The sequence below is a fragment of the Phyllostomus discolor genome, chromosome 1 (genome assembly GCF_004126475.2).
Source record: "Phyllostomus discolor isolate MPI-MPIP mPhyDis1 chromosome 1, mPhyDis1.pri.v3, whole genome shotgun sequence".
NCBI lineage: Eukaryota > Metazoa > Chordata > Mammalia > Chiroptera > Phyllostomidae > Phyllostomus > Phyllostomus discolor.
Genome location: NC_040903.2, coordinates 162,428,760 through 162,440,842, shown reverse-complemented (window position 1 = coordinate 162,440,842; position 12,083 = coordinate 162,428,760). Strand labels below are relative to the sequence as shown.

Genomic DNA, 12,083 nt, shown 5'->3' with positions numbered 1-12,083 from the left:
CATTTATTTCATTTACATTTAAAGCAATTATTGATGGGTATGTACATATTGCCATTTTGCTAATTGTTTTCTAGCTGTTTTTGTAACTCCTCTCTGCTTCTTTCTTCTCTTGTGCTCTTCCTTTGTGGTTTGATGACTTTCATTAATGGTATATTCTTTTTATCTTTTGTCTATTAACTGGGTTTTTTGCTTTGTGGTTATCATGAAAGTTACATATAATAGCTTATAACTGTAATGGTTTCAGTTTACAGCAACTTAAGTTTGATCTTATTCTAAAGCTTAGCATTTTACTCCTCCTATGATGTCTTATGTTGTTCACATTTTAGATCTCTTTATCTTGTATATTTCTTAATTGTTATAACCATAGTTATTTTTACTACTTTGGTCTTTTAACCTTCATACTACCATTATAGGTGGTTAATATATCTTTACTTTTACCTTTTAATCCACTATCTTTTCTTTTACCTTCCAGTGAGATTTGTTCTTTCATATATTAAATGTTTTCTTATTACTACTTAGAATCCTTTCTTTTCAGCTTAATTAAATCCCTTTAACATTTCTTGGAAGGTGGTTTGAACTCCTTTAGCTTTATTTTGTCTGGAAAACCCATGATCTCTTCTTCAATTCTGACTGATAACTTTTCCATGTAGAGTAGTAGTTGGAAGATACCTTCTTTAGCAATTTGAATATATTGCACACTCCCTTCTGGCCTGCAAAAGTTCTGCTCATGGGAGTTCCATGTATGTAGCAAGTTGGTTTCCTTTGGCTGCTTTTAATATTCTCTCCTTGTCTTTAACACTTTAACTATGTATCTTGCTATGATTTTATGAGGGTTTACCTTAATTTAGAACTTTCTGAGCTTCTTGGATCTGATGTGTTTCTTTTCTTCAATTAGGGAAGTTTTCTCCTACTATTTCCTCAAGTAAGATTTTTGCCCTTTTCTCTCCCTGTTCTCTTTCTGGAGGCCCTATAATAGGATGTTAATTCATTTGATGTTGTCACACAAGTTAATTAAGTTATCTTCACTGTTTTTCCTTCTTTTTTCCTTTTTTGGCTCTGATTGGGTCAGCTCCACTATTCTATCATTGAGTTCACTGATCCTTTTTTCTGATTTATCTAGTCTGGTATTGAAGCCTTGTGATGTAATTTTCTTTAGGCCTGTGACTTATATTTTGTACATTCTTATACTTTCCATTTCTTTTTTGAAGTTCTCGCTGGTTTATTCATTCTTCTTCCCAGTTCAGCAAGCAACTTTATGACCATTACTTTGAACTCCTTTATGAACTAATTTATTTTTGTCCATACCATAAAGATTTTTTCATGTAGTTTTAGCTTGTTCTTTCATCAGCAGTATATTTATTTTTTTATTTTACTTGACTTTCTTTCTCTATATTTGTTTCTGTATAGTACATGAAACAGCCACTTCTTTCAGTCTTGAAGTAATGGCCTTGTATAGGAGATGAAACTTGTTTAACTCTGTCTTAGCTCTATATTGTCACTGAAACCTTTGTGCTTGTCCAAGCTGACTATTATATTTTAAGTAACTCCTGGTAGTCAAGGATGTGCCAAGACTTGTCAGTGCCCTTAAAGGGAGGAACTCAGCACCTTTACTCAGAGTGATTGAATCACGCTCTTAGACAACAGCTTTAAAATATTCTCAGCTGAATGTTAGGAAGCCAAATTCGACACTACATTGAAAGGGTCATTACCACAATCAGGTAAGATTTATTTCAGAGATGCATTGATGGTTTAACATCCACAAATCAGTCAGTGCGATACACTGAATTAGCAAAATAAAGGTTAAAAAAATTATCATCTCAAGTACGTACAGGTAAAGCATTTGATAGACTTCAACGGCATTTATGAAAAAGCTCAACAGAGTGGCTATAGAGGGAACATACTTCAACATAATAAAAGCCATATATGACAGGTCCACAGGTGATATCATACTCAATGGTAAAAAACTGAAAGCTTTTTCCTCGTATCAGGAACAAGGATGTCCACTCGCACCACTTTTATTCGACATATTATTGGAAGTCCTAGCCAGAACGTTTAGGCAAGAAAAAGGAATAAACAGTATTCAAATTGCAAAAGAAGAAATTAAATTGTCAAAATTGTCACTATTTGCATATGACATATTATATATGAAAAACCTTAAAGACAGATGCCATCAAAAAATGTTAGAACTAATAAATTTAGTATATTGTAGGATACAAAATCAATACAGAAAAGTCTGTTGTGTTTCTTTTTTTAATGGTAGGTTATCTACATTTTATTTCTTTATTTTTAACATTTTTTTATTGTTGTTCAAGTACAGTTTTCTGCCTCTCCCCCCACTACTCCAGCCCTCCCCACCTCCCTCCCCTGTCTCCACCCCTTCTTGTTATTGTCCATGGGTCCTTTGCAATTGTTCCTGGAAACCCTTTATCCTTTTCCCCTCTAATCCCTCCCCTCACCCCTCTGGTCACTGTCAGCCTGTTTTCAATTTCAGTGTCTTTGATTATATTTTGCTTGCTTGTTCGTTTTGTTGATTGGGTTCCTGTTAAAGGTGAGATCACATGGTATTTGTCTTTCACTGCCTGGCTTATTTCACTTAGCATAATGCTTTCCAGTTCCATCCATGCTGTTGCAAAGGGTATAAGCCCCTTCTTTCTTTCTGCTGCATAGAATTCCATTGTGTAAATATACCATAGTTTTTTGATCCACTCATTTGCTGATGGGCACTTAGGTTGCTTCCAGCACTTGGCTATTATAAATTGTGCTGCTAGGAATATTAGGGTGCATAGGTTCTTTTGGTGTTTCAGGGTTCTTAGGATATAATTGTAGCAGTGGAATTGCTGAGTCAAAAGGCAGTTCATTTTTAGTTGAAGAAATTCCATACTGTTTTCCATAGTGGTTGCGCCAGTCTGCAATCTCACCAACACTGCATTAGGGTTCCCTTTTCTCTACAACCTCTCCAACATTTGTTTGTTGCTTTGGTTATGATGGCCATTCTGACTGGTATGAGGTGGCATCTCATTATGGTTTTAATTTGCATCTCTCTGATATGAGATGCAGATCTCTCAGCAGTATTGAGCATCTTTTCATATGTCTGTGAACCCTCTCTATGTCCTCCTTGGAGAAGTGTCTGTTCAAGTCCTCTGCCCATTTTTTAATTGGGTTGCTTGTCTTAGAGTGGAGTCGTGTGAGTTCTTTATATTTTGAAGATCAAACCCTCGTCTGAGGTATCATTGGCAAATATGTTTTCCCATACAGTTGGTTTTCTTTTCATTTTAATGCTGTTTTCTTTAGCCGTGCAGAAGCTTTTTATTTTGATGAGGTCCCATTTGTTTATTCTTTCCTTTATGTCCCTTGCTCTAGGGGACATATCAGTGAAAATATTGCTGCATGGAATATCTGAGATTTTCCTGCCTGTGTTCTCCTCTAGGACTTTAATGGTGTCACGGTTTATATTTAAGTCTTTTATCCACCTTGAACTTACTTTTGTGTGTGGTATAAGTTGGTGTTCGAGTTTCATTTTTTTGCACGTAGCGGTCTAGCTCTCCCAACACCATTTGTTGAAGAGGCTATTTTTACCTTATTTTATGCTGCTGCCCCCTTTGTCAAATATTAATTGACTGTAGAGACTTTGGTTTATTTCTAGGCTCTCTGTTCTGTTCCATTGGTCTATGTGTCTGTCTTATGCTAGTACCAGGCTGTTTTGATTACAGTGGCCTTGTAGTACAGTTTGATATCACATATTGTGATCTCTCCTACTTTGCTCTTCTTTCTCAAAATTGCTGCAGCTATTCAGGGTTGTTTATGGTTCCATATAAAGTTTTGAAGTTTTTGTTCTATATCTGTGAAATATACCATTGGTACTTTGTTGTATTTCTTTGCACTAATAATGAACTATCAAAAAGAGAAATTGAGAAAATCACGTTTACATCTAGACTGGTATGGCTCAATTGGTCGGGCATCTTCCCACAAAGAAATAGGTCACTGGTTCAGTTCCCAGTCATGGCACATGCTTGGGTTGCAGGTTTGGTGCCTGGTCAGGGTGTGTGCAAGAGGCAACCAATTGATGTTTCTATTCACAATGTTTCTCTCCCTCTTTTTCTCCCCTCTCTTTCCCTCTCTCTAAAAATAAATAAAATCTTTCAAAAGAATATCCTATTTACAATGACTTCAAAAAGAATAAAATACCTAGGGATAAATTTAGCCAAGGAGATACAAGACCTGTGTATTGAAAATTTAAAAAATTAATGAATGAAATTGAAGAAAACACAAAAGGAAAGATATTCTATGCTCATGGATTGGAAGAATCAATATTATTAAAATGTCCATAGTACCCAAAGCAGTCTAAAGATTCATTGCGGTACTTAACAAAATTCAAATGGTATTTTTCACAGAAATATAAGAAATAATCCCAAAATTTGTATGGAAACACAAAAGACCCTGAATAGCCAAAGCAGTGTTGAATAAGAAGGACAAAGCTCGAGGTATCATGCTCCCTGGTTTCTAACTATATTACAGATCTGTGGTAATTAAAACATTATGGTATTAACATAAAACAGACACATAGATAAAATTAAACAGAATAGAGAATCCAGAAATAAACCCATGCATACATGGTCAGTCAATTTATGACAATGAACCAAGCATTTACCATGGAATAAGAACAATCTTGTCATGCCCTGGCTGGTGTGGCTCAGTGGATTGAGTGCCAGCTTGAGAACCAAAGAGTCTCAGGTTCGATTCCCAGTCAGGGCACATGCCAGGGATGTGGGTCAGGTCCCCAGAGGGGGGCGCGCAAGAGGCAACCACACAATGATGCTTCTCTCTGTCCCTCCCTTCTCTTCTCTCTAAGAATAAATAAATAAAGTCTTAAAAAAAAACAATCTTGTCAATAAATGATTTTGGGAAACTGACAGCAACCTGCAAAAGAATGAAGCCTGACTACCATCTTGTACCACAGACAAAAATTAACTGAAAATGGATGAAAGACTTGAACCTAAGTTCTGATACCAGAGACTCCTATAAGAAAACACAGGGAACCCTGGCTGGTGTGGCTCAGTTGGTTGGAGTGTCGTCCCATAGACTGAAGGGTTGTGGATTCAAACTCTGGCCAGGGCACATGCCTCAGTTGCAGGCTTGGTCCCCAGTCAGGGTGCGTACGAGTGAGAGTTGATAGATGTTTTTCTCTCACATTGATGTTTCTCTACCTGTCTCTCCCTTCTTTCCCCTCTCTAAAATCATGACTATGTCCTTAGTTGAGGATAAAAAAATATGTAAATGAGCAGACGATCTGATAGATATTTTTTCAAAGAAGACACACCAATGGCCAACAGGTATATGAAAGTGTACTCAATATCATTAATCATTTAGGAAATGCAAATCGAAACTGCAAATGAAATACTATTTCACACCTTTTAGAGTGACTGTTATAAAAAGACATGAAATAAGAAGTGTTAGTGAGGATATGGAGAAAAGGGCAACCCTTGTGCACTGTTGGTGAGAATGTAATTTGGTGTAGCTACTATGGAAAGCAGTATAGAGGTTCCTCAAAAAATTAAAAGTAGAACTACCATATGATCCAGCAGTTCCAATCCTGGGTGTTTATCTGAGGAAACTGAAAATAGTAACTTGAAAAGGTATATGTACTTGTGTGTTTATTGCAGCATTATTTACAGTAGTCAAGATACAGAGATAACCTAAGTGTCATTGATGAATGAATGGGTAAAGCAATGGTACACACTGTGAGGGTGTTACATTAAGTGAAATAAGTCAGACTGAAAGACAAATACCAGATGATCTCTTATATATGAAATTTAAAAAAACATACCAAGCTCATAAATAGAATAGATGGGTAGTTGCCAGAGGCAGAGTTTGGGGTGGAAGAAATGGGTGAAGGTGTTTAGGTTAGGGAAAAAAAGTAGTGTGCTATGTAGAAGAGAACTGATGTTCTCTTGGATGTTTAGATCTGTTCCTTCTGCAGTCTTCCCAGTCTTACTGAATGGTACCAACCTCTTCCCAGTCTTAGACAAAGAAAACTTCAGGTGATTTTTTTTTGTTTTTCTCTTTCTTATATATGACAATGAAATTTCATTTATAAATCTTTTCAGATTTACTTTCAAAATACCCAGTTTTATTCTGGTCCAGGGTATTATCATCCTTTTTTTGTATTGTTTTAGTAGCATCCTGTGCTGTTTCCTTACTCCCATTCTTTCTCCCCTTTTACAGACAGAAGATGGATAATATGACATTTACAGAGCACAATCCAGAGCCTTATGATGGCTTACAAGGCTTTACATTTGTCCCATTACTATACCTCTTACCTTACATGTTATCACTTATCCCCTTGTTCTCTTTTATGTAATCATGTTGGCCTTCTTGTTGTTCTTAGAACATATTAAGCATGCTCCTGTTTCTGGCCTTTGTACTTGCTGGTTTCTCTGTCTGGAACATTATTCCCCTTGATAAATTGCTGGATTTCCTGTTCTCTTTCTGACTTCGAACCAAATATTTACTCCACACTCTGGCTTTATTGTTCACCCTGTCTTATTAACAGCCCTCTGTTACAGCATTTGCAATGTTCCTCTCTTCCATTTTTTCTCTTTAGCATTTATCTCCCTGTGATAAGCCATATATTTTAGCTATTTGTTTCTATCTCTGCTCCTAGAAAGTAAATTTTATGAAGCAAGAATATTTTTCAGTTTTGTTCATTGCTTTATTCACAGCTTGGCACATGGTGAGTGTTTGCCAAATTTTTGTTACATATCTGAATCAGTAGTAGGCTGGATAGCTTAGATGTTTATCCATACTTTGGAATATTATCCTGCCTTTAAAGAGGATGGGCTAGCCCTGGCTGGTGTGGCTCAGTGGACTTAGTGCTGGCTTGCGAATGGAAGGGTCACTGGGTTAGATTCCCAGTCAGGGCACATGCCTGCGTTGTGGGCCAGGTCCTCAGTAGAGGGCGCATGAGAGCAACCACACATTGATGTTTCTCTCCTTCTCCCCTTCCCCTTTCTTTAAAAATAAATAAATAAATTCTTTAAAAAAAAAGATTAAAAAGAGGATGAGCTAGGTCTTTTCTGTCTACATAATGTGAACTGCAAATTACAGAAAAGTATATTTAGCATGATCTTAATTGTGGCAAATTCGGTTTATGAATGATTATCCACGTATACTGTGTAGTCATAGAGCCTTCCTGTAAACTGTGCATATGGGATATATCTGCAGAGATGAGGGCCAGAGGAAAGAAAGATTTTTTAAATACCATTTTATTATGTGTTTTTTTTAAGCCATGGGAATGCATTTCCCATATTATAATAACTATTTAGTCACCTCCCTTCTTAAAAATATTATAGAGGAAGAAATTGATGTTCATCAGCTGTGGTAAAACTCCTACAATAAGCCAACCTTTATTCCATTGAAAAATTTCATTGGAATTTTGGTCTCCTCAGATGTAAAGACTGACAGACTCCATCTTCTATGTATATGTGGTTTATCTCATAAATTTGTTCTACACAGTATTGTCTGTTTGATTTTGTGCTGCTTTTATGCTTAATGTAAACTTCGCAGGACAATTATTTTACCTTTTTCCCCCTTTTTTTTAATCCCCACCTGAAGATATGTTTATTGATTTGAGAGAGAGGGAGAGAAACATTGATGTGAGAGAGAAACAGCAATCAATTGCCTTTTGTACGTGCCCTGACTGGAAATCGAACCTACAACCTTTTGGCATACAGATGATGCTCCAACCATCTGAGCCACCCAACCAGCTGCCCTTTTTTTCCTTCTTGATAGTTGGTTCCACGTGCATTGAGTATATCAAGAAATGTTGCTTACAAAGCACATACTTTTTTATCTTTTAATTTTTATGTATTGATTTTAGAGAGGGAAGAAGGGAGACATAGAGAGAGAAACATTAATATGTGTTTCTACTTATTTATACATTCATTTGTTATTTATTGTATGTGCACTGACTGAGAATTGAACCTATAACCTCGGCATATTGGCATGATGCTCTAACCAATTGAGCTACCCCAGCCAGAAGCAGATACTTCATTTTTTAACTGCATGTTTGTTTTTTCATTTTTTCAGATATGAAAATTTTGTTAGGCTTTGTCATTGTTCTAGGGCAGTGGTTTTAAACCCAATTCGATGAAACACTGCTTTTCTAAAACAACAAAAAAATTGTAGTTATCCTTTTTTATCTTATAAAAATGAAATTTTATAAACATTACATGAATTTTTAAAAGAATATAGTGCCCCAATTGTTTATTTTAGTTTAACCTTAATTGCATTTTTTCCATTACCATTTATCCCCCTTATATACCCCTCCCCCAGTAATCACCAGTGTTGTCCACATCCATGAGTCCTTTTTCCTCTTTGCTCAGTCCCTCTACCCCCGACCTCCTCCTTCTTCCAGCAGTCATCCATATAATGCCCTAATTGCAATAGAATCAAAAGTGATTTATAATAAAAACAGATTTTTCAATATGTAGGTGTTTGTACTTGTTGGTAGAATCAGTGTAAATGCTGCAATTGTGAATGCAGATTAGTACAGGAATGTTATTGGTCACTTAAATTCCATGGGAGCAGGAAACTACTCTTTACAGGGGCAGGACAAAGAAAAAGCAGAGAGAGGACCAAGTAGGCAATTGAGTAAAAGTTTTTAATGTTAGAATAGATAATAAGACATAGAATTTGTATGTGATAAGAGAAGTAAGGAAATAATAAAAAAAACACAGAAATAACATGCCATAATAAATTGCAGGCTATTAATATGAGAAAGTGAATAAGTATACATTCTTATAAATTAGTTGGATTTTAGATTTAAGTGCAATGTTAAAATATTTTCCTTGTTATGACGTAGAACTGAGTGATGAAAAATAACATAAAAATATCTTTCATCTTGAAATACTGTCATATATAAGGCATGCATTTAGTCTATATTAAAAAGACCTTTTTTTAAAAAATATTTATTTAGTTTTAGAGAGGGGAAGGGAGGGAAGAAGAGAGAGAAAGAAACATCACTGTGTGGTTGCTTCTCAGGTGCCCTCCACAAAGGACCTGTCCCACAACCTAGGCATGTGCCCCAACTGGGACTCAAACTGGCAACCCCTTGGTTCACAGGGTGCCACTCAATATACTGAGTCACAACAGCCAGGGCTATATATTAAAAAGATCTTAGGAGGCCATATCCTTTGCTAAGTGATGGAAATAGAAGATAGATTGGAAAAAGAAATAGTAATAAAGGTTGCTATATAGAAGTTGTATGCTTCTGAAGACAGAATCAGAATAAGATGAAAAGCAGCAGGTCAAAAAACCCCAATGATTTAGATACTGATTTTTACAACAAAGTTTTTAAAATCACATGGTACCAAAAAATGAAAATATACAGAAGCAGTGATATGAGATATTAAAGTAATATATCATTAATATATTTAGCATTATCAATATATCATTGATACCTCATTATTAATAGAACATTAGTGTACTTAATCTCATTAATATTTTAATGATGTTCTATTAATAACATGACCTTTGTTAGTGATAGTCAGTGAAATCCCTGCATGTGTCTTCACTAATTTAATAGTATTTGATTCAAAGTGTGTCAAAATCTATAAAAGAGTCTCTAAAAACTAATAAGAGACAGCTACAAATGCTGACTGATAAACGTGTTATGGAACTCAAATAGCACAGGTTATATTGCTGTTAAGAGATTTTTCTCTAATGATGAATAATTTCTGTTCAAGTTCTAAAGAAAACTTAAGTACAAGTCTTGTGTAACTTATATGGTAGTTGTATTTTTAGAAAGTTCATTGTAGAACAAACCTTGATGAGGTACTTTTTGCTTATATGTAAAGCAGTGTCCCTGGATTTTCATTCATGAGCATCTACCTGGATAATAGAAAGTTGTGTGAAATGTGCAACAATTTGTTTGTGAGATTGGCTGGCATATTGCATTGGTTTCTGGTATCCTTTGACCCTTACCCATTAAATGTTAGTAATGGTCCTCAGTTATTGAAATGACCTCTCCAAAAGACCTTTTCTAAATATTGAGAATCATTACTCTAAGGTATTTTCTTCCCCACTTTTAGTTGATGGTGCATATTCTCCCCTCACCCTGTGTCACAGTTGCTCTCCTACAAAGTAGTTTTTATGGAATATTTTTTGGGGAATGCTACTCTAAAGATGTCTTTTCATCTATTCTATTTATAACTTTTTTACTATTTTCCATTTCTTAAATTTTGTCCTAAAACAAAGTCAAACCTGCTCAGAGTCAAACCAATCATAAGAGCTTGCATTTAGAACAGTATAATGTGTAAAACATAGTTATTAATTAGGATACTCTTTTAGGTTGGATCCTTGGAACAAGCTATGCTTGATGCTCTTGTAATGGACAGAGTTGCATTTGTAAAACTTCTTATTGAAAATGGAGTAAGCATGCATAAATTCCTTACCATTCCTAGACTAGAAGAACTTTACAACACTGTAAGTATATGTTAAAATTCTTTGTTAACTAAGTTTTGTCATCTTTGAAAAATGTTGTTTTACCTGAATGTATTCAGTCCTTCTGCTAAATCCTTTAATTAATGTTTTGCTAGATTAGATGGAAAAAAACAACTACTCTTAGTATAGATTGGTTATATGATAGATGGAAGCCCTTTACTTGTTTCTGGGGAATCTTTTCTTTTTTCTTGGTGATCATTTGTTGCACCAAATTTCTTCTGACTTCTTTGCCTAATGGAGAAATTACACACTACTACTTTTTTCTCCTCTTTGTTTTTTACATTTCTGATTTGACCTTGTGATGTCCCCCTTTTAGCCTCCATACTGTTATTTATAATTCTAAAGAGCTCCTAAAAAGTAATTATTCTCTTCACAAAGCCTTTCTCATTTCCTTTCAAATTTAATGTTACTAGCATTGGAGAGAGGGTACATATTGTGCTTCTTACTGGTTTCTGTGCTACCAATATGAATTTAATTGAACTATACTTTGAGGAGCACTGTGACTAAATCTTAGCTTATTTGACTTCTCTGAAAAGCTATTTATTCATCAGTTTCAACCTATTTATCACCCCTTTTTCATTCTTAATGTCTTTGTACTACTCAGTCATTTATGGTCTATACCACTTCTGTATTTGATCTCCTTATCTAGTCTTTATTCACATTAGTTCTTTAAACTAATTATTCTTAAAATCACATATTTTTACCATATCTTTTCCCAGTTTAGAAACCTTTGGTGGCTCCTCAATATATATGAAATAATACCCAAACCATTAGCTTGATTTGCAAAGTTCTCTGGCTTCATAGACATTGAAAATTTGTCCCAGCTATCTCTCTCATTTGGCCTTTATATTCCAATCTCACTCTCTTATACTAGGTATTTCAGCTACTTTGTCCACCTCCCATTTCCCCCAAATAAAATTTTTTACAAAAGCCATTTGATGTTTGTACAGTGCTGGCCGTGTTTTTCTTTCAACTACTCCCCACTTGCTAGAATTTATTCATTGTTTAGAACTTGGTTTAAATGCCATGCCATTGCCTTCATGAAGCCAAGTAACATAGTTAAGTACAGTCAGATCTTCCCCTGTGGATTGTAAATTACTTCTGAGTGGGAATTGTATCTTTATTTTCCCTCATTTTTTTCCTTTAACAGTGTCTACCACAGTTACATTGAACTATGTTGGCATTTTACTATCTCTAGTTAACAGACATAAAATTTAAAAGGATTAGACATTGTGCTGAATTTTATTCCTGAATATAAAGCAAATATAAAACAATAAAAATAGTCCTGGCTGGTGTGGCTCAGTGGATTGAGTGGCAGCCTGCAAACCAAAGGGCTAGAGGTTCAATTCCTAGTCAGGGCACATGCCTGGCTTGTGGGTCAGATTCCCCAGTTGGGAGCATGTGACAGGCAGCCAGTTGATGTAACTCTCACACATTGCTCTGTCTCTCTCCTCTGTTTCTCCTTCCCTTGACCTCTAAGAAGTAAATAAATAAAATCTTAAAAAAAAACAATAAAAAGGAAAATTTAGAGAACCAAGAGGCAGAGGAGTAAATGGAAGCTATATTAACCTCCCCTCATAACC

At 35.4% G+C, this 12,083-nt stretch overlaps 1 protein-coding gene across 2 annotated transcripts in view; it reads left to right on the top strand.

Annotated features, from left to right (window-relative positions):
• TRPM7 (transient receptor potential cation channel subfamily M member 7) overlaps positions 1-12,083 on the top strand; it is a 133,102-nt gene that overhangs the window by 53,354 nt on the left and 67,665 nt on the right. For both annotated transcript variants that reach the window (XM_036033432.1, XM_036033441.1), the window contains exon 12: positions 10,348-10,482. In XM_036033432.1, coding sequence (XP_035889325.1) covers positions 10,348-10,482 — 135 coding nt within the window. The remainder of the gene's footprint in view (positions 1-10,347; positions 10,483-12,083) is intronic.